This window comes from Anabrus simplex, chromosome 13 (assembly GCF_040414725.1).
Source record: "Anabrus simplex isolate iqAnaSimp1 chromosome 13, ASM4041472v1, whole genome shotgun sequence".
Classification (NCBI taxonomy): domain Eukaryota; kingdom Metazoa; phylum Arthropoda; class Insecta; order Orthoptera; family Tettigoniidae; genus Anabrus; species Anabrus simplex.
The window spans coordinates 96,311,131-96,335,380 of NC_090277.1; the positions used below are offsets into that span (position 1 = coordinate 96,311,131).

General features: G+C 38.9%; 2 protein-coding genes across 3 annotated transcripts in view; one reads left to right on the forward strand and one right to left on the reverse strand.

The window, feature by feature from the left end:
* Positions 1–252: 252 nt before the first annotated feature.
* Der-2 (Derlin-2) lies at positions 253–23,498 on the reverse strand. Its single transcript, XM_067157357.2, has 6 exons — positions 23,238–23,498; positions 23,076–23,141; positions 12,559–12,726; positions 9,921–10,043; positions 2,387–2,550; positions 253–645 (listed from the first exon to the last, which is right to left on the reverse strand). Exons 1-6 carry the CDS (start codon positions 23,328–23,330, stop codon positions 489–491), a joined length of 771 nt encoding a protein of 256 aa, XP_067013458.1. The 5' UTR covers positions 23,331–23,498; the 3' UTR covers positions 253–488.
* Positions 23,499–23,875: 377 nt separating this feature from the next.
* Positions 23,876–24,250, forward strand: part of LOC136884985 (NCK-interacting protein with SH3 domain) — a 47,605-nt gene continuing 47,230 nt past the window's right edge. For both annotated transcript variants that reach the window (XM_067157355.2, XM_067157356.2), the window contains exon 1: positions 23,876–24,163. In XM_067157355.2, the coding sequence (XP_067013456.2) occupies positions 24,127–24,163 (37 nt within the window). In that variant the 5' untranslated portion in view covers positions 23,876–24,126. The remainder of the gene's footprint in view (positions 24,164–24,250) is intronic.

A 24,250-nucleotide genomic window follows, 5' to 3' on the forward strand; every position in this document is an offset into this window, starting at 1 on the left:
GGTAGTTTAAGAGCCCTAATAAATTACAACAGGATTTTAAGACACAGTCATTTAGAACATACAAGCAAACACTTTACTTGTACAAATAGAAATTACACTGGCATGTTTACAATGGAATTTCACACACATATATTTAAAAAAACAGAAAACAGTCTGGATTAATGTAGATTTGTACACAGAGAAAACTGTCAGGGAGAGATGTTTACAAGAAGGAAAAGGGTAGGAGGGGGAGTACAGAGACAGAGATACAGATACAGAGATACAGATACTTAAAATGCCCACATTCACATGTTTACGCTCTTGTTTTTAAAAAAGTCCACAGTATACCATCCATCTATTTTGGAGTGTACACAAGTCAGTGTCATGAATGCTACCCGTTACTACACTTCACGAACAGTCTGAAAGAACATAAGGAATTGGGTGGAATTCTTATTTTGTACATTTGACGCGTATAGTAACGCCAGTCTTTACTGTCTTTTTGTTTCCTCTCATTGTGGAGGAGGTGGCGGTGGTGGTTGTTGTGGAGGTGGTTGCTGCTGCTGTTGTTGATTGGGACGTTCGCCACCCCAGTCAAAACCACCGGGTCTCTCCTCTGGAAGTGGGACGTAGTCGGGATCATTGGGGTGAGCATCAAACAGGGCTTTCCTGAAACATCACAAGTTGCAATGTACAAAAAAAAAGTAGAGGATTATTTGAAAACTTTATGTACATGATACACAATGATCTGCAATGATAGACGACCTCCATAAGTTTATTTTTATTTTTATGAACTTCATTGTATGGAAACATAGTGACCTTCATTCACTCAACTATGACTGAGTGAGTTTCCACCTTTCAATAATTCTATTTTGTCCTACATACACATAACATATTATATACATAGCCTACATCTTCATTACAGACTGTTATGCCTTTCAACATTCAGTCTGCAAACCTCTGTGAATTTACTGAATGCCGCCTTAATCCTCTATTTTTAACCAGTTCTTTGGCCTCGTTTAGTTCTATACCTCTTTATCTTTAAATCGTTAGAAACTGAGTCTAACCATTGTCATCTTGGTCTCCTTCTACTCCTCTTACTCTCCATAAGAGTCCATTATTTTCCTGGGTAACCTATCTTCATCCATTCACCTCACACGACCCCACCACCGAAGCTGGTTTATGCGTACAGCGAACTTAGCCTCTACCTCCTCGTTCTGAGTACTCTCCTGCCACTGTTCCCACCGATTTGTTTCAGCAATCATTCTCACTACTTTCATGTCTGTTACTTCTAGTCTATTTGTGAGACATCTTCAGCTAAAAATATCATATTCATTTTTACGTAGTATTCCCCACCCGGCTGACAAAAATTTCTGGGGAAAACACTGTACATCATATATTTTTCCATTTTATTCCTTTCATTATTTTAATATGTGGCTGAAGAAGGCCTAAATATTTGGCCAAAACATGTACTAAAGTTGTTAATCATGATCTTTTCAGTGTTTATTTTTAATATAGGCTATATTGAATTGTATCGACTAAGATGGATTTTTAAATTTTTTTCTTTTCAAAGGAATCTTGTGTATTATACATCGTCAATACGGACCAATGTGAATCTGAGATTCATAAACTTCAGCTCACAGCTATGCGACCCTAACCGCACGAACAACTTGCTTGGTAAATGACCCTTTATCTGGCGCTGGATATGAGGGATTCTACTGTACAATAATTGTTTGTCCAACCCTTGTCCCGTTTCTCCATAGGGTCGGGTGGTTGAATCTGTCGTGGCGAGTTTTTATGACCGGATGCCATTCCTGACCTCATCAGAGGAGTTAATGAGATGAAATGAATGACATATGGTAGGAAGGGAGAGGGTGAAACCCGGTGCTCGCACACAGCTTACTCCTGTTGAATAGCACCAGACCACAAGACTTAAAGTCTCCATCCGATGGACGAATCATCATCATTATCAGTGCCATATGCCCTCACTCCATGTGAGCACTGCGAAGAGGTTTGGAATTTAATCCAGGCTTTTGGCATGCAATCTAGTGATTAGAAATTGTACTCCACCACCTCCCCTATCCTGCCAGCCAACATTCTGATGGTGAAATTTTTTCAGCCAACGGGATTCGAACCGACTAACCACTGTGTCATATTGCTTAGACTTGAACGCTTTAACGATCATGCTCACTAGACAGGCTTCTACTGTACTATAATAATAATTATTTTTCTTCCAAGAATCATTTGATAACACCACACCACACCACACCACAGAGGAATGACAAAGAGTAAGACATTCTTTCTTTTGATGAACGTGAATGATATTTCCCTTGGCTATTCCTCGACCAGTCACTCTTAACCCTAATAAAACTGAAATATCACAGTATTAGATGACAGTGGATCAACTTACAGTACGTGGGGTGTGGTGAGCAAGCGGAAGCCTCCTCGCTGGTTGGGGAACACGTCCTCGATGAAGTAGTACATGTGCCCAACTGCCATGCCCATCAGATCCACCCAGATGGCATTACCGAGTAATACTGAGAAGCCAAGCAGTACCCACGGTAAGTACGGAGCCTGAAGAAGAGAGAAACATATATATATTCTGATACAGCATTTCTTTAATTTTACTTGGAAGTTATAGCCAAGTGTCAAGAACATACTAAAAAATAACATAGCAACATCTTATTTCATATTAAACTCTTCAGCTATCTATAATCATAAAATGATGCGTTTGTGTACTCGCGCTATGCCCAGCCAAATCTACGTCATACTGAGATCTAAAATTTGTAACAGGTGGATGGAAGGGGGTCAAAATGCACTTTGAAGCTGGATTTTTAATTCTTGAGTTCGTTGCGTTATGAATGAAAAAGTGGTGTCAAACGTGTGTTGGGATATGACAATCCAACGTTCCATCACCAGCATTCATTGTCGCTAGGCAACGTACATAAGATAGGTAATACAAGTCATTTGTACTTTTTGTCACCGGCATGGAGCCATATTCATTCCGTCATATCTGGAAGTCTTTGTCCATGTGTATGTGTGCCATGCCCAGCCAAGTCCATGGCATGCAGAGATCTGAAATTTGTAACGTACGCATATTCTTAGATGATTCTTTATATTGGTAAAGACCTGCTTTCATTAAATATTTATTATTTACTTTTAGTAATTTTAAATATTTCTTCTTTTATCGATTTTGGCCAGCTGTGGACCACGAAATAACATCTCATGATTTAAATTTTCTTTGGCGCCAGTACTCCATCCTCCTGCTTGCTGCTTCTATCCTTTCAGCCGTCCATTGTTGTTTCTTCTTGGTCGCTGTTTCTGGGTCTAGGAAACCCTTAAATGTGTGTAACTTTTTTCTGAAGGTGGTTCTATTGTGGATGTCTTGATGTGTGATGTTCATTTCTTGCAAATCCTTCTTCGTGTTAACAAACCATTTTTCGTAAGAGCTGCCTTTCCTATTGGGCTAATTGAAGTGGTTAAAGATTTTCTTGGCAAGTCTGTCATCAGGCATTCTAGAAATATGTCCAAAAAATTTAACTCTTCACTTTCGAATGACATCTGAAATCCTACTGCATGTTTTATATATTTCTTTTTGCCGATTTTGTGTTCAACTTGTTGTTCTAATCTTGATAGCAGTGCCATAGATAGTATCTTGTATGTCTCTTGAAGGAGTGCGATGCCTCTGTAATTGCTGACATCTGTTCTGTCCCCTGTCTTGTGTAGTGGGTGTATTAAGGCTAATTTCCAATAATCGGGAATCTTACAACTGTTCCAGATTTCTCGCATTAACTGGCATAGGTTCTTGATCATTTGGGGGCTCACATGTTTCCATAGTTCACTCGTTATTGAATCTTCACCAGCTGCTTTGTTGTTAAATATTTATTTATATCATATATACTGTATATATTCGTTTACGGCCATTACAGACCATGTTAACAGTTACATGTTTCTGGAAGCCTTCTTCACACCCCAAAACTTTAGCATCCTTTCTCTGGCAGCTGAACAGAGTCCAAAAAAAGGAGCACAATTTTATCACCAAGTTAGGCCCGTCTTCTATGGGATAACTAAATATCTTTAAGTACAGAGAAAACCCTTTTTCTGGTATATTCCATGCCAATAACTACAATGTACCCTGGAAACCTGTATGATCAACAGTAGATATAGTAGCTGATTTCAAGGTGCAGAAATGAAGTTCCTGAGGTCAATGCTACAGAAGACAGGAAGAGATAAGATCCGGAATGAAGAGATCCGTCATAATACACAAGTAAAGCAGTCGCTAAGTGAAAATGAAAGAACATCAAGACTCAAAGGGCTGATTGCAGAAACGGTATTTAGACGATGTCTACGGTTAAACAATGCCTAAGCATGGCTGCCGCATTGCAGAGACGTTATTTATCACTTAGACACTGTCTAAAACCGATGTTCAACCGGTCATGTTTAAACATTGCCGAGAGCACTGTTTAACCTCAAATGAGAGAAGTGAATCATAATCAGAGGTTATGTATACCATGAAACATGTAATTTGTATTATCATGTTGAGACTATTCCGGGAAGAAAGGTTAGTCCGACGGCCTCTCTGTGGGTCGCCCGCTGCTAAATCACAGCAATTCGTTTCACATGCACGGGGAGATAATAAAAAAATAAGGTTTCGCTTTACGAGAGACTTGTTTCTTGACGAAGTGACAGTCTGGTAACTGTCAACTTGAATACAATTCTTGGCAACCGATATATTTTATTATGTACATGGGGTAATTTCCATGGAATTATAAGTCACTTCGACTACATATCAGAATTATGTGTCCCGATCGTCTGAGGGCTGTCACATACATCAACCGGGAGGGATTCACTTATATTTACTGCCAAGTACACACACATAGTGAAAACTAAAAAGTAGGTTGTATGGGATTTTTATATACGGTATATAATCGTATAAGTTTTCGGCAACTATCAGATAGGAAAAGGCAAGTGGTGGTGATTATCGTTTAAAGAGGACTGGGGAAGAAGAGCCGTGCCCATAATAACAGCCCTAGTATTTGCTTGGTGTAAAAACAGGGAAACTACGGAAAACAATCTTCACAGCTGCTGATGATGCGTTTCGAACCTACGATCTCCAGAATGCAAACTACATCTATACGGCCCGTACAACACACTCAGTTACACATTACTATTGCTTCATCTTCCCTTCGTCGAAGCTACCATATTTATGAGTAGATTACACTCACTGTAACAACGCTATAATGAAAGCTACACTCCCCCATACGGTGACGTGTCGATAATAATACGAGATTTAATTTCCACCAAAAGCACTCTTATCTGTGGCCAAGTCATGCTCAGCCATATTTGAGTAATGTGTAGGAAAACAAATAGCTGACTGGCGTTTCGCACGCGTACCGACAAATTTCATTGGTTGCGACGAGCAAAGAATTGCATGAAAGATACTTCTGTCTCCATTTTCAAACCAAAATTGAAACTTTAAGGGATGTGTTTAGCCGGCCCCGTGGTGTAGGGGTAGCGTGCCTGCCTCTTACCCGGAGGCCCCGGGTTCGATTCCTGGCCAGGTCAGTGATCTTTACCTAGACCTGAGGGCTGGCACGAGGTCCACTCAGCCTACGTGATTAGAATTGAGGAGCTATCTGATGGTGAGATGGCGGCCTCGGTCTAGAAAGCCAAGAATAACGGCCGCGAGGATTCGTCGTGCTGACCACATGACACCTCGTAATCTGCAGGGCTGAGCAGCGGTCGCTTGGTAGGCCAAGGCCCTTCAAGGGCTGTAGTATGATGGGGTTTGGTTTGGTAAGGGATGTGTAGTTAAACATTGACTGAACATTGTTTGTGCAATGGAAGATCGTGAACGATTTAGACGTTGTTTAGGCAGACGATGTCTAAAGCTTAAAACTAGTCATCGTTTCTGCAATCGGCCCAAAAGGTATGGCCATCTAAAAAGGATGGATCAAATGAGAACAGCAAGAAAATGGCTAGAAAAAGAACTGGAATGCAAAAGACCTAGAGGTAGACCAAGCAAATGGTGGAGCAGTTCAAATAAAGCAGGACCTGGAAGGAAAAGGAGTGGAATGGCACCAAGTTGTGAAGGAAGAAATCTACCTGGATAGACAAAGATGGAGAGCGCTCCTGTACCACACCTGGACAAATGGAGATGGTTAATAATAAATAAAATAATGTTATTGGCTTTATGTCCCACTAACTACTTTTACGATTTTCAGAGATGCAGAAGTGCCAGAATTTAGTCCCGCAGTAGTTCTTTTACGTGCCAGTAAATCTACCGACACGGGGCTGACGTACTTGAGCACCTTCAAATACCACCGGACTGAGCCAGGATCGAACCTGCCAAGTTGGAGTCAAAAGGCCAGCGCCTCAACCGTCTAAGCCACTCAGTCCGGCCAGGAGATTGTTAAAGGATGATGATGATGATGATCATCATCATCATCATATTTATCATATTCATCATATTTATCCAATAGTCATTTTGTTCACTTAAAATTTTAGGGAATATGAGGATTTCGCTATACCCGCTATAATTAAAATATCAAGGAAGGTTCAACCTTTTCAATACAAAACGTGTTGCATAAGATGTTCAAAACATAATATTTATTAAATTTATTTAAATTTATTTAAATTTATTTAAATTTATTTAAATTTATTTAAATATTTAATAAATATTATGTTGTGAACATCTTATGCAACACGTTTTGTATTGAAAAGGTTGAACCTTCCTTGATATTTTAATTGTGAATTTCAGTTCAATACGGGAAAATGTTTTTAACTTATAATACCAGCTATAAATCATGAACCGTTATAATTAAAAATAAAATAATGTAATTCATGCAATTTATGTAAAAAACAAAGTGTGTTAATAAATATAATGCTTTTTTTAAAGTTTTCTTTTAAATAAACGGTTTAAAAACACCCAATGGTTGAATTAATAAACACAGGTGAATCTGCGGGCACAAGCTAGTTGCGTCATAAAATTAATATTAAGTTGAGCAGCGTAAAAAGTGGCACTGCATGACCTGGAATTGAATCAGGAACCTGCAATATTCTGGGAAAATGCTCTGGTGAAGTGAACTATAAGGAAAGTCATCAAACTTTGCTGGATAAGATACTCATGCTGCTGCTTGACGCTTGTTGTTTAACCTTTTCACTGCCAAGTTTTGATGACCAGCCGAACCCTCCGGGCTGGGTTTTTTTTTTAAAGGAAGAAGCACATTTACAGATAGGTTGTTACTGATAACTATTAATGGAAAGCCCAATACAGGGTCGGGGATGAAGTGAGATTATATTTTACAGCCGGATGCCCTTCCTGATGCAAACCTCAGTTGAGAAGATAATGAATATTAAATAATAATAATTTTGTGTGGGTATTTCTAGCCGATTGCAGCCCTTGTAAGGCAGACCCTCCGATGAGGGTGGGTGGCATCTGCCATGTGTAGGTAACTGCATGTTATTGTGTTGGAGGATAGTGTTGTATGTGGTGTGTGTGAGTTGCAGGGATGTTGGGGACAGCACAAACACCCAGCCCCCGAGTCACTGAAATTAACTAATGAAGGTTAAATTCCCCGACCCAGCCGGGAATCGAACCCGGGACCCTCTGAAATGAAGGCCAGTACGCTGACCATTCAGTCAACGAGTCGGACATGAATATTAAATGAATGATGGTGAATGAAACTGAGTAAGGAAGAGGAAGGAATCCACTGCGGCTTATGAAGAGGAACTGTCCCGGCATTTGCTTGGGAGTGCAAAAGGGAAATCGCGAAAAAAGCATTCTCAGGACAGCTGACGGTGGGGTTTGAATCCACTCGTCTGCCAAATGCAGAGCTTGGCTCGTTAGCCGTAGCATGTTAACACGAACGCACGGCTACTCCGCTTAGTGATACTATTACTGAAATATAATATAAAAATATTGATCCAAGAACTGATAATTATCAAAATCATTAACATTTGGAGAAAAAAAGAATTTGCCTGAGGAGGGCGTGACAATTCCGCACGAGATTCATCATTACTACTTTGTCTCGCATTTTCTTGTAGTTCAATATCGCCCCCTATATAGTGTATTCTCCATCTTCATTATCAAAATATAGCTCTCTAGAATCACTATTTATGAAGAAACATTCTTTCTTTATCAACGAGAGATGAATGTATACTTCATGACTGCTCATTAGCAGGAAAAATGTTCCACTCCAACGAAGTTGAAATAACATCAGATTGCTTTCAAAACACACGAAATGGAGTGTTATATCTGCCGTACAGAACTTCTTTGAGCATTTCGACGGAATTTCAAAACTTGACACTAGATCCCTTTCGTATATGAGATCAGTGAAGTACACACAGCACCAAAACGTATACTGTATATACGGGTTTGGCGAATGAGGCATGGCATACAATAACGTATATATACAGGCTTGGTGTTGAATGGGTTAAAGGGGCCTAACATCTAGGCCATCGGCTCTTAAGATAATCATAACAGAGTCAGTGTTACCATCAACACAGCCAGATTTCTCCTTGTATTAAGCATCTGATGAGTCATTACCAGTGGCAGTAAGAACAACTACAGTACTTCCTATAAACAGAGTGGCACAATCTGTTACATCAGCACGAGCGGTACAGTCGTGTCTTAATGGAACCCAAACGAAACAAAATTCATTAATTTGGTGTTGTTTCGAGTAGTGACCAGCGTGGGAGATGAAATACTACAATAACCATTTCTCATAACAGAAGATCTATTATCAAGGGCCCTTATGAACATTATAGTTATAGACCAAACTGGGGAAGGGTTCATTTCTTCAGTGAAATGAAATGAAATGTCGTATGGCTTTTAGTGCCGGGATATCCCAGGACGGGTTCGGCTCGCCAGGAGCAGGTCTTTCTATTTGACACCCGTAGGTGACCTGCGCGTCATGATGAGGATGAAATGATGATGAAGACAACACATACACCCAGCCCCCGTGCCATTGGAATTAACCAATTAAGGTTAAAATCCCCGACTCGGCCGGGAATCGAACCCGGGACCCTCTGAACCGAAGGCCAGTACGCTGACCGTTCAGCCAACGAGTCGGACATTTCTTCAGTAATTATTCAGCATTATTGTTTATGATTCGGTTTTGCTTGTCTTTAAAGGTTCACCACCTGTTGCTTTCAAAACATAGTGTAATAATGGATGAAATTGGCAGTGACAATTTTACTGGTTCTCCAAATTCCAACACTAAAAGTAAATGCAGAAGGCAAATCAACGAGAAGGCAAAGTAAATTTTCCCACAAAAAGGTGGAAAAGAACTGACTCCATTTACTTATTATTATCTTCAGTTCCTTGAATATCCTGCACTTTGCTTAGTGCTTTTGTTTTACGATTTATCATTAGTGCAATACATGATGCAAGCGACTACAATAATATTCACTACTGCGCAGGAAAACAGTTACTGCTGGATGTTCTTGGTGTGAAAAATTCTTACATAACAATGTAACATCATATGGTACAATACAATTTATATATGCTGTATTAATAGCACACACATCAATGATGCACATGTGCGCCTACCAGCACCTAGGATATTATATCGTTCTTCAGTCCTGTGCGTCACCTATGATTTTCAGGTGTATGTGTAAAAACTTAACGTGTAAGATTTAAACTACCATCTACTACTATCTAACAGAAAGAAAAGGAAAACATATTGGATCCCTGGAGCAATTTATAGGTTTAAGGCAGCAGTGAACATGTTAAATTGATTATTACCTCATACGCCAGAAAATTAGTCAGTAGCAGTCCTTAGGTTTCACACTAAAAGTGCATAGTTCAGCTGAAGATTAATATGATTTATCCACAGTGTTCTCTATCATATTCCAAAATGCCACACTTGAATGATGACCCTAAAGTAAACTCTTATATCACAATTTAATTACCTTTGAGAAATAACAAAAGATTACCTTACCTGGAAATTGAGAAGACCAAAGAAATTCATACGAACAAAAGGGTTCCTTCTTGACCATACATATACTAGCATAATGGTGAAAGCCTGTCCTAAAAACAATAAGTTTACAAAAAATGCAAATATCTGCACGGAGTTAAGGAAACATCTTCAAACATATAAGAAAAAGATGAAATTTTTTCCTTGATAAAAGAAAAAGCAGATACAGCTGAGACTGGTTCATACGTAACTCAATTCCACGTAATTCTGTTTTCTACATACATTTATGTAGGAACTGGCAAAATAGAACTTAAAAACATGTTAATAAAACCTCAATTTATTTATTTGGGAAACCAAAACAGCGAGAAGCTGAATTACAGAGTTCCGCAACACATTCTTACGTAATTTGGTCTTATATGTGTTCATTTTTGTTAAACGCAGTAACAAATGTCATCGACATATGTGTTTCCTACAAGAAATAAATTTCATTTTGGATCCGTATGTCTCATTTCCAAAAATTGATGCCTGTCTGGCCATCAGATGATATAGATGTTGATTCCCATAGGGAACTTAAAATATTTGTCCTGAATGAGTAAATTTATAACACCAATATAATGGTCCGTTATTGGACATTATAAATTTTCCAGCTAACTCATTCTTGGTTGCCTGCATTTCGCCCTCGTGTGCTAAGTTGGGCTCGTCAGTTGGGACTTAGCACACCTCCCAAGACGCAAGGCTAGTGCATATCGTGGAGGCCACTGAACGCAGGCAACCAAGAATGAGTTAGCTGGAAAATTTATAATGTCCAATAACGGACCATTATATTGGTATTATAAATTTACTCATTCAGGACAAATATTTTAAGTTCCCTATGGGAATCAACATCTATATAATTAACGTCTGAGATGTCAAGAAGTGCCGGATGAGATTATAGCTCGAGTAAAACAACTATATCGAGAGACAAAGAGCTGTGTGCGAATTCAAGGAGGAAGGTCAAACTGTTCTGAAACAAAGAGCGGAGTCTATCAAGGAAGTTGTCTATCACCACTTGTCTTCATTACTATAATGGATGAAGTTATACAAGCAGTGAAAATGAAGGATCAGACAACAAATGCACTTGTATTTGCTGATGATGTTATGCTATGGGGTAAGACAGAAGCAGAAGTTCAAGCTAAACTAGATCTTTGGCGAGAAGAATTTGAAAGAATGGGAATGATCATCAACTTACAAGTAGTGATGAGTCGAAATCCTGAAGCAGTCCACCTGTGAGTGTAAAATGAAGAAGTAGACATTATCAATAACTTCAAATACTTAGGGAGCTTAGTTTCTTCTGACAGTACCATAAACCAAGAAATAGACAATAGAATACAAGCTGCATCAAAATTCTACCACTCTGTTCGTCAATTACGTTGGGATGACTCATTTCTTCAAGCTTGCAAGCTCACGCTGTACAAAACATATCTTTTACCAATTCTAACATACGGACTGGAAGCACCAACATTGACTAGATCAGCACCAAGTTGTCTACAAGCCACCAAAATGAAGTCCCTTCAGTCATGTCTCCAAAAGACAAGGAGATAAGAATAAGGAATGAAAGTATTCGGCAACAACTTGGATTGAACAGGAGCCTGTTGGAAACCTTAGAATTAAGCAGATTATGATGGTATGGACATATGAGAAGGATGGCTCCAATTAGGACCACAAGAGCATACTATGAAAGGAATGTTGTTGGTAAGAGGCCCACAGGGAGACCTCCTGATAGTTGGGAAAAGCAAATTTTTAAAGACCTTGTCAAACGTGATGTAAATTGGCAGCAAAAGGAAGAACATCAGCTGTGGATGGACAGGGCGAACTGGAAGAGGCTCGTAAACATCCGCACCCGGCTTGCTGGAGCTGAAAATCGATGACAATGATGATGATGAATGTATGGTTACAGGACAATATACAAAAAACAAACAAATAAACAAAAATTTATGTAGCAAAAATACTTATATACCAGTATAGCTTGAAAACTTTCCAGGATATTTGTCGAGTAGTTTCTCTGCTGGTCCCTTTAGAACACTGTTCTCATCTTTACATTGTGTTGCTGGCGAATATCATCCATATTGCAATACAATTAATATAGAGAGGAGTTTCTCTTAGTAGGCTATCCTCAAAATCATCACTTCAACAGGCACAAAGCAACAGCTTATAGGAAGAGAATTTAACTATAGATTTAATTATCCAATTTTAATTTAAACATAACCTCTATGACTGGAATATCACCATTACAAGGACATGGTATACAAAAGAACTGTACATCCAAAAAAAAAAAAAGTATTACCCATACACAATGTTCCAAAAAAACATTTAAAACTATTTATTTTTAGAGTTTCTATTTGTCAACTTTGCGTGTATTTTGGCATATTCTTGTATCTTCACTAAGCTGAAGATGTCCCATAAAAGGGACGAACCATGTTCTTATGTTTAGAATAGAGAAAAGTATATTTCTTCTAAGATATGTATTGGAAAGGTGGACTCTACTCAATTTGATGCGAGCAAACTGATCTTTGAAGAAACAAATTTCCTTAAAAATAACAATACAAAAATTAAAATATATACCCACTTTTGACACGTCTACTAAGAACAAGGACAGATCTTGAGATAAAGCACAAAAGGATACAATCATACAAATTCCTCCAAAGAGGAACATCATAACAAAATCAGCTGTTCGGCCTCGAAAAGAACCTTCTTCCAACATGCGACAGTAACGGTACGTAAATATCATGTTGAAAAAGAAGTTGAACCCCACTGTTCCAAAGAACAAGAATGTAGTTACTAGTCTCCATAGCTGGAAGAAAAGAAAACAAGAGTTATACAAATTGTAGTAAAATATTTTTTTAAAAAATCAAGTATATTGTTAGTAACACAGTATTACTTAAGATAGTTTAGTTTTAAATATTGTGGGTTTCTTCTAACAGGTAAGAACAGCAAAGGTAAATAAATCAGATGGATGCAGGAGCAGGAAACAGCTTAGAGGAAGGACAAGCAACCAGCGACAGCAAGCACTACAGTAAATAAGATTTCCAGATTCAAATTCTGGGGTCACATTTTTTCAACAAGCATTGACTTTAACAATATACATTATAAAATTACAAGTAGTGTATGTTTCTGTTGTTGGTGTCTCTCTTATGGACTTGCTTAATTTCTTGGAGGGATCTAAGTACCCAACAATTCATGTACTCGCTGGGAAGCTAGATGGCCATAAAGGCAATGGAGGAGTATTCAACCAGATGATCCTCCAGAACTTGGAATAGCTTCCTCAAAAGATGCAGATAATGGTAAAGTCCAAGCCCAGTCAGCTCTAGTAAAAGCCAGGACTCAGCCAGGAAGACTGTAGAAGCCGTCGGGTCGTCATTTGATCCTCGATATGCACCTAGGAACGTCTCTCCTACAGAACTGCTCCAGTTTAAGAAGAATGCCCCATTTCTTAAGAGGATGGAGTCTCAACAGTTTTCAGAGGCTCACAGCCTTTATTGGACTGCCATCAAGAACCAAATGTGAATGTGAGTGTTCCAGAGATCCGCATGGGATTAAGGCTTGCTCACGGAGACTATGCAACTGCTGCATTAAAAGTGTGTGGTATCATGTTCAAATGTATATCTGAAAGGTTGTTTTCAAAATATAGTCTCACAGTAAGTGATAGAGGCGACGATTGACAGCTGTAAATGCCGACACACTGAACATGAGATAAAGGTGAAAAAGATGTAGTCAAGTGAAAATCGAAAACCCGGTATGAGACCATGGTTTTATTCAAAAGTAATTAACAAAAGCGTTAATATATTTATCTCGCTGGGAGATGAGATGATCAATTCCAGTTTTGTAGAAAGAGGTAGGTCGCTGATGGATCCACAACCGCACCTACTCCTGCACTTTCTCATTCGAATGAAACAGACATCCACGAATGTCCTTCTTGCTCTGCAATTCATCGGTTTTCCGGGATAAGGCCATCAATCTGCCCTATCACATCAGGAGCAATGACTCGATGGGCCTGTCCTGGGCGCGCATCGTCTTGCAGTGATGTGTGTCCTTCTCGGAATCTCCTATGCCACTTGTGGACACTCGTCATGGACATGCAGTGTTCGCTACACACAGCCAACATGTGACGAGTTTCATGAACTCCGGCACCTTCAGTCACCAGAAAATTAACCACATTTCTCTGCTCTTCTTTGCTTGCCTCCATTTCTACAACTGGACGAACACACTAGACCAGTCCGCACGCGAACAAAGACATAACCCAACAACTGCGTTCACCTGTGAGTTGTCACTATGCAGTTCTCCTACCACAGCGATGGCAGTATCGATACGTAACAACAGTGTTGCCACCTTTCGTGCAGAATGTGTGTTATGGCAGGTGTTCGGTTTTCATTTGACTGCCCCTGATAAAATAAAAATGTAATAAGCATTTGCACATTCTTCCATAGGCTTGTTTAATAGTTTACTGGCTATTTTTTTTACTTTATAATTTATTAATTTTATATGTTTATAAATGCACTTACTGTACAAACCTGATTGCTTTCCAAATACTAACATTTTTCTGAAAAATAATAACACAAAACACCACCTTGTGAATTTTAAATCAACAAATCATTTAAAAAAATAAAAACACTTAAACATCTCTAGCTACAGGTCAATCCACGTTAAGAAAACAGTATTGCTCTTATGACAATGAGGTTGCCGCACTGAACGGCTCTGCTCAGCACGATCACGGGAAAACAGAAGCACATATATTGGTGAAGCTCAGTATTTAATTTCAAGATGAAAGGAGGAAGAAACTAGGCTTCAAATTATTTTTAGGAACTCAAGGGGACTGGGGTTTAGAGGAAGCTCATTTTAGTTTCCAGGGCATGACTGGAAAAAGGTGGTGCATAAATGGTGAAATCTGTATTTAAGTTCAAGATAAAAGGGGGAAGAAACTAAGCTGCAAATTATTTTTATAAAATGTTGACGTAAGTGTGATAAACTGATATAACTTGAAAACAATATTCTCTCACCCATGGGTAAATAATGCAAGTATCGAGCTCGAATTATTATTATTTTACGATTATGATTATTATTATTATTATGACTTGTGATGTACATCCACTTATTAGTATCATTATTAGTTAGCAATCGCATTATTTGTGAGGTTATGTCATGAAACATTTGCTCTATATAGATATTAATATGGGTTTAGTTAATGTAAGAATCTGTATATAATTTATTATTACCTGTATTAATGATCTGAAAACCACTACAGAATTGTGAAACACACTGTAACATCCAGAACGGTACTGGGTAGACGAGAACACTCTAGAATATTCTGTACGTTATATTTAGGCGTTAAGCACTCTAGAATTTACGAGAAAATCTATCTTTATAGAAGCCTGGCCAAGCACATATATAAGGAGGTGGTCTTGATGGTAGAGACGAGTTATTGTTTAATAAGAGTCATGGTTTAACAGGAGTTGTTCTGACCAGACGTGTGTCATGTTAACGAGTGTTTGAAATGTGTGAATGGGCTTAGTAAAGTTGGTAGTTGACATGCAATGGTGGCAGTCTCCATGTGTTCGTGATAGGCAGCTGTTAAAATGGTGGCTTGTTGATGTTCTCAGAGTGAAGTGTTTTGTTTGTGATACAGTGATTAAGGTTGTGTGTGTTTAATTTGTAAATAATTGGAAATAAATCCATGTACGCAAGTTGACAGCATTTTGAGTGCATCATTATGGTAACATTAACGTCAGGTTTAGAGTTTTACAGTAACAAGGGTCTACTGCACATGCAAAACCTCAGTATTGAAGATAAAGGCAAATTGGGCGAATTGCAATTATTTAAGAAAAGACTAGGTAAAAAAAATAGGGAATCTGCCACCTGGACAACTGCCCTAAATGCATATCAGTGGTGACTGAGAGATGGATTGAAAAAAATAGACAACAGATAACTGTTAAATGCTCAGGAGTGGTGAAGCAGTTAACTGCATTTAATAAATTTGTCCAGGCAACGCCGGGTACTACTGTGCTATCGTATCGCCCCACAAAAAGAATGGTGAAAATTAAATGTGATTAAGAAACAACACAAACCAAGATAAAATTCATAGCAAATTTCTGTATCGATACAAGTCACGCTATGATGTAGCGCTGCACACCAGAGCATCAAAATCTTCAGTAACAACTGCTGAACAGTACAAGAAAATTAGAACACACACAAATAGATGCTGGTGATTCACAGCATACCAGGTACTGGATTACATTACATGTACCAGAGCGACTCAGAAGAAAATAAAGGCAACAAAGCGATGGCTGTTCCCGCCATTCTGCTTTCTCCCTGCAAATGTATTTATGAAACGGAGAATGTTAAGTACTTATTTTAATAACTCACAGGCAAAAATATACCTCATCCTTTTTCCTTTCTTTCATAATATACAGTATAAAGTATATTATAATATTCATTAATTATGAGGAATTAAGGGTGCCTAAAAGAGTGTGTGTTCACTCCTTGTAGGTCCAGAAAGCAGTACCGTTTTCTAAAAGTCGCGTGGGAAGGAAGCGACTGTGGCCTTCATTAAGGTACAGCCCCAACATTTGCCTGGTGTGCACATGGGAAACCATAGAAACCCATCTTCAGGGCTGCCAGCAATGGCGTTCTTTTTTTTCTTTTCTTACAAGCTGCTTTACGTCGCACCGACACAGACAGGTCTTATGGCGACGATGGGATAGGAAAGGCCTAGGAGTGGGAAGGAAGCGGCCGTGGCCTTAATGAAGGTACAGCCCCAGCATTTGCCTGGTGTGAAAATGAGAAACCATGGAAAACCATCTTCAGGGCTGCCGACAGTGGGGTTTGAACCCACTATATCTCGGACGCAAGCTCACAGTTGCGCGACCCTAACCACACGGCCAACTTGCCCGGTATACTGTAGTCTAGATTCCCTGAAAAGTAAAATTTGGCACCAGGAAGGGCATACTACTGGTTCAGACATCGTGAGGGAGAATTTACACCCTTTTTTCTGAAGAAGAACTTTGGCTTACTGCAACAGCATTCCAGGGGTTATGATGAAACTAGAAGTTCCACAGTATAACCCTACCAACTGAATACTTTTTTAATGATGCCTCAAAGCATATTTTGAAGTGTGTCCGTCACAATGAAAACAAACTTGCATCTGTTTCCATTGCACATCCTTTATAATGCAAAAAAAAGGACCAGGAGCACAAGTGGCAAGTGTGTAGCAGAATAGATAATAGGTAATATACTTGTCCACCTAGTCATGCAATTACATTCATTTACAATTTTTAAATTGCAAAATCATTACATAGGTTAGGACTTGTTTCAGCCCTTTATGGGCCATTTTCAGATATATTAGATAAAGGTTCTTGCTTGTTGTTTTAAGGGGCCTAACTATTAGATAAAGGGATGAAATATACATATTATCTAAACAATCCGAATGTCACATCATAATTCTCAAATTATTAAGAGATAAAAGGTTCAATTGTTATAATGTTCTCTTTTAGAAAGCATTCACCCGATTTGGAGTTACAAATGCTTCACTTAGTAAATCTTGTCAAATTTCTTGCTAAAAACCAACTTGTGAAGTTCTATATTGTGGAGATCAGCTTGTCAAAAAAACAGAAAAACGTCAAAAATTATTGGCAAAGACTTTACAAAATACAATCCTGCTCCACATGCCCCCCCATCTCTGTTATGTGGTCTGTTTGGCCTAGAGCTGTACCAATTCCTCTTGTTAATTTATGTACTTTATCTCTTGTACCATTACTGAAATTATAATATGCTTTCTTTCCTGTTGACCTCCACAGCCAGTAAGAAGCTGGAGTACAGTGGCTTCGACGACCACTGAGCAGGTAGAATCAGAGGATAATTCATTCTGTTATCGTCTTCTTTGACAGATATGTTAGTCGTCTAAAATGTTACGTCCCAGGGAATTTTTATTCGCAGTCATTTGGTGTTCACAACACTGTGACTTTTCTTTGACCTTTGTACTCTCAGCTCCCACACTAATTCTAACGAGTGACAACTGCTTGTATATCAAAACATATATTTGGGGCATACAGTTTCCCAGTTAATGCATCTTTATTTCTTTCTAGTCTGTATGGTGTTTTAATACTTTTTTTTTTTTTTTACATGTATCTTTGTACTTTGTGTTAAGAGAGTTTGAAATCGCTTGCCTTGAAAATGATGAACACATTTTAACAGAATCATATAGGACTGAGCATGATACCCTCGATGGTTTTGTCTATGCTCTAGACGACAGAAATAAACATGGATGAAGAGGATGATGTGATTTGATTTCACATTAGCAGGAGAATTAATGAGATCCTGGGAATGACGAGGACTGGAAATCCCATGAACACGCAGAGGAATCCGCCTTTCTATTGCGTAAAAAAATGTATTTATGATACCCAGTCAGCAAATACCAGTCAGCCTCAGGTCTGCAATATGTAACGACTGTCCAAAGAGTCTAAAATCACTATTATTTGCAGTGAATGAAAGATATTTGTATGCAAAAACCATATGCTGGAGTTGTACTCAAATTTTGCAAAGTGAACCTTGTAGTAGTACCGTGCCAAAAAAGCGAAAAAAATAGAATTTAAAAAAAAAATGTGACCTTTTAATTTTATATCATTACCATTTCGTTACCAGCGATTACATACTAGTTCTAATTTGCAGAACTGAAATTCAATATCGTCTGAATTGTGCTAGTGCAGCATATGGTTGTCTACGACAAAGGATCTTTGATAACCATAACATCAGTACTGCCGAGCTCGATAGCTGCAGTCGCTTAAGTGCGGCCAGTATCCAGTAATCGGGAGATAGTGGGCTCGAACCCCACTGTCGGCAGCCCTGAAGATGGTTTTCCGTGGTTTGCCATTTTCACACCAGGCAAATGCTGGAGCTGTACCTTAATTAAGGCCACGGGCGCTTCCTTCCCATTCCTAGGCCTTTCCTATCCCATTGTTGCCATGACCTACCTGTGTCGGTGCGACGTAAAGTAAACAGCAAGGAAAAAAAACATCAGTACTCGGACAAACCTTCATGTGTACTTGGCTATTGTAATACCAACACTCCTTTACGGGTGTGAAATTTGGACCACTTACAGGAGGCACATAAAATGTCTGGAGAAATATCATCAGCGCTGTATGAGGAGGAGCCTTAGGGTTAAATGGCAAGATCACCGAACTAACATGAGTATCTTCGAAGAAGCCTGTAACCATCAGCATTGAGGATATGATCATGAAACATCGACTTTGTTGATTTTCGCCTCCCGAAGCAAATTAGGTATGCTCAACTGAAGGGTGGCCGTCGACACCACGGTGGACAACAAAAAAGATTCAGGGGTGTACTAAAGTCAGACATGAAGAATTGCCACATCAACACCATTAACGGGGAAACAAAAGTAACCAACCACCTGGTATGGTATTGTCTTATCCACGAAGGATCTAAGAACTTCAAACAATAATGCCAGAGATTTGAAACTGAGAAGAGAATTGCTCAGAAAGAGCGGGCGTTCCTTAGGATGAATAACTCTCAACAACTGGATCTCAATGCTGGCAATGTTTGTCACCACTGTGGAAGAATTTGTGGCTCGAGAATTGGCCTCTACAGTCACCTAAGAACTCACAGACTCACCAGTAACATCTGAGGAAGACAATCATACTCATCAGCGAGTGATAGCCTATCTACTTAATTTGCAAATACATATATATATTCACATCATCATCATTGATAATAATCCATTTCACTGATTTCATTACATTTTAAAATAAATATGAATGGGTCAAATACAGGTTTATTTTGTGGGGTTCTCAGCGCCCCAGTGTACGGTAAGTGTCCCTAAAACATAGGTGTACAGTTTCAAGGTTAAATGTTACATTTAACAGGTCCCATAAAGGTTGTAAATCATGCTAATATTCACCTGGTGTTTGTAATGAGTCAGGACAGTTTAGTGTTATCTGAGATTTCTTGTATATCTGGAAACTTCTGGATTAGGTTACAGGGAATATATGTCCTCTTGTATCATGTATAGGAAGGGTTTCATAACGAGACAATCACAGATGTAATACAATCCTTGCATGACACCAAATGGTGCAAGAAGAAGGGAGATGAAGCACCTTGCTGTTCTGACATGTGCTTAGACATATTGCAAATGGTGCAATCATTTTAAATCAGTAAAACTATGCAAACTTCCTTTTAAACCTAGATTATTACCCTGGAGAGAAGGGATCGTGAATCCTTTAAAAATGAAGAAGTTGGGTAACACAAGGTATAAGTTAGGGTAAACAATAGGACAGACAAAGAAATCTTAGCGCAAGTTAGCGGTGGTGGTGACACTTCGAAAAATGAAGGTATGGCCAAAAGAAGACAAGGGCCACGAAGGGCGTGAAAATGAAAGACTCCCTAGGCCTCAAGTGGTCTAACACTGTTGGAGTCGGAAAAGAACAAGAGTTGACCAAGGGAGGTCGGATAGGATAGATGAAAGTGAGGATCCTGGCACAAGTAAGTGGAACTGATGCCAGGACTCAGCTAAGGGCCCCGTGGTCGCCAACCCACACTCCCCCCAAGTTGAGAGCCCCTGGGGCTCGTTTTAGTCGCCTCTTACAACAGGCAGGGGATATCATGGGTATTATTCTACCATCCCCACCCACAGGGGGACGCAAGTTAGTGGAAGCAATTCACGGCTCGAATTAGCATCCTATATAATTTTCTCTGAAGTTCAAGAGATATTTCACCTGAGAATAATTAATGAAGTCTACAAGATTAAATTTTCCTCAGCTAACTAAAGTTACTTGTGCACTTTTGCTGTCCTGGCTCATTTTGGGTACTGACCACAGGTTTATTTTGGTCAGATGCCTTTCTTTATGTCATGTCATGTGAATTTTTAGGTCAAAATCGATCAAAACAGAAACCTCAGGCCTATGAGTGAACTGCGCTATCCCTGTATCTGCTACAACATTCAACACTGTACGTCACATATCACAAAACAGAACTTGATTGTTAACCCTCCAAAACACGCGTGGGGTAGTGTTACGTCAGTACATGCGTGCGGTGGAAAGGACCGCAATTTATGTTTCGCAGTATTATTATGGCTGCATTTCTTTAAATCATATTAACGTTTCATTTTGTTGTTTCTACATTTATTTTCTTGGAAGTAAGGTAAATAGCCATTTATTTATATTCATTGACCAATGAAACTCTAATATCACAAAAGTTTTCACATATGTATTTAAAGTCATATATATTCTTTTTCACTAAAGATAGTATTAATATAGATGGTATAATTACATAAAACTCAGAAAACTAGATAATAAAAGTAGATATGTACAATAAAGCTTAGGAAGATATGTCCTGGTTTCTACAGCTACAAAATGTTAATATCCAGTATATTGTAACAAATGCTTTCTGTTTATACATTTTATAACAACTTCAAGTCTGTCTATTTTATAGCAGTGACCTCCCTGTGGATGGGGGCAGTAGAATAACACCCACAGTATCCCCTGCCTGTCGTAGAAGGCGACTAAGGGGGGCCCTAGGGGTTCCTAACTTGGGAGCGTGGGTTGACAAGCACGGGCCCCTCGGCTGAGTCCTGGCATTGCCTCCACTTACTGTACTTGTGCCAGGCTCCTCACTTTCATCTATCCTATTCGACCTTGCTTGGTCAACTCTTGTTATTTTCTGACCCCGACGGTATTAGAGCACTCGAGGCCTAAGCAGTCTTCCATTTTCACGCCCTTCGTGGCCCTTTTCTTCCTTTGGCCGACACCTTCATTTTTCGAAGTGTTGGATCCCTTCCATTTTTTTCTTTCTGATTAGTGTTATATAGAGGATGGTTGTCTAGTTGTACTTCCGCTTAAAACAATTACCACCACCACCACCACTCATATCAGTGACAGCTTCTTGGTTCATACTAATTATAAGTCATCGTCAACATTTTCTTCTCTTCCCAAACTGCAATTTTTACAAGTGAAGAAAGTATGTTCCCAGCAGATAAAATGTGAACATGTTGCGCAAATAGTCTTCATTTTCCGGTTCTTGGCCTTGCCACAAAAGTTACATCTTTCAGGTTATTGGGGCCTTTCATCAGATCGCTTCTGAACCAACTGCGGTCGAAGTAAGTCCTGAAGTCTCTGCTTCATTCCCCGGGGGATACAGCCTAGATTGAGGCGATACTGTAAATATTCGTTGCACAGTTCAGTTGAAAGTGTTTTCTGAAATGTTCGTCTACTCATATCACACTTCGCTTGCAGAATGATGAAGCTATATTTTAAAGTGCAAAAATCACTGAAAGTTTAAAGCGCACAACCCAGATGTCCGTCACAATGGAGAACACTACTACATGCACGCAGTGGAAAGCACCGCACAATAACTATACCCAGAGCCGGCAGACAGTGAAATGAAGGTTAAGTGTTCTAATAGAGCGGAAGGGAGAAGCCAGAATTAAGATAAGGTGGAAGGCGAAACTGGTGAGATAACTACTCACTGGAGTGAAACAAAAAGAACAAATCTGCGGTCGAAAAGATGCGGCACGTGTACTGGAGGGTTAATAATAACACTGAAACATGGGCGCCCATGCCCAGGAGCAAGGTGGGGACGCCCCCTCCTCCCCCCGAGCTCTCAGGGAAAGGAAAAAATCGAATATAGTCAGGTATTTTTCTTTAAAGAAAATGATTTAAAAATCGGTATTAATGTACGTAGATGTGGTAGGGAATACCGTGTGTGGTATTCTACCGTGGAATACAAGTCGTCATTCATCTTCCAAAATATTAAAAATACTACATACCCATAGCTCTAGCCCCGCCCCCCTTACAAACTATCCTATGGGCGCCCATGCACTGAAACAAGTACAATCATAACTTAGATGTTGCTGCTGTTAACCTATCCTTGGAAAATAATAGGCTATTTACTACAGACAAAAATTCTCTAAATAGAATGAGTAAAAAGCATGCAAATAATAAATGGTGAACTTGGTCATGCAATAAGAATAGTCTGTATACTAGAATGATGCAACAGTGACAGTACAAATGAACACGTCACAGAAAATAATGATGGATGAGATAATAAAAGTTGTACTTCTCATTCCAGAATTTCAATATGAAATTTATGCTCCTAGTCATTAAAAGATATACAAGATAAATGTCTACTGATGAAACCTACCTGATACTGCTTCACAATTAGTATTGGGTTAAAATACAACTGAAAGGGCGACACCAAATCCAGTTGCTGAAAAAGATAATATAGAATTCAGGTTGATTATAAAAACAGATTGAAGATACATATTTTTCACAAGACAATAACACAAAGTCATGCAGCACTTACTACAGCTAAAGTTGTGATAACGCAGGCAGTTGTATACGCCCGTGTTACAACTGGCATCTGCATATATTCTTGTCGGAATGTTTGATATGCCATTGTTCTTTAGTTTTATACACATCAGAAAATCATCTCTTCGTCCACACTTATTTCACTATCTTGGCTCCAAATTTGCAATCCACATCATTACTTCTCGACATATCAGCTGACAATACGAAGATGCTTATGTGTGCACATTGCAGCCACATTCTGCAATCCTCTTGACACTTTCCGATGGCATGTTGAATAAACATCAGGGTTGCTAAATTGTATTGGCAAGACTGACCGGAAGAAAGAGTCAGCTATTAAGTAGTCTCCAATAATTAATATGAGCAACAGTCATAAAGATGTATTTAATGCTATTTATTTGCAAGATACTTTTGTGGCGAATAAAGGCGCTAGTTGGTTTCCTAGAACTATTTCAAAGCATTATGGACTTTAAAGACTATTAATTTGCAAATTGCTGGTATCTTCTTTCACTTTCAAAAGGAGGTGTTTCCGTGTTATTGACCGATTGTGTGTTGGTAACCATGTGCGTAGTTGTGTTGTGTTTTTTTGTTTATGATATTTGATGTAACAGCTGTAGTCAGAATGCGAATAGTTGGTCGATTTTGCGAGTATTAGAAATAAATAAAATGATTTGACAATAGTGAATTCCTTTATTTATAAGTTCATAAGACTTGGATTAGGAATTCTCGCCTTTTAAACGGTGTCTTTTCTATATTTTCACGAGCGTCTAGTTGATAACTGTGTACAGCTTATGCATCGCGAAGTTTTGAAATGAAAATTGTTTGAGGATATATTTAAACGATAAATCAGACTAATTTGCTGAAGTTTTGCTTGTTATTATCTTAAAATGGAGGGCAATATTCCTGAAAAAGAAGTAAGACTGGGTGAGTTATAATTAAGTCAAATATTCGTGGACCAGATTTGTAGGTGTGGCAGAGTAAATATTTCGTTTATTAATATCAATATTGTAT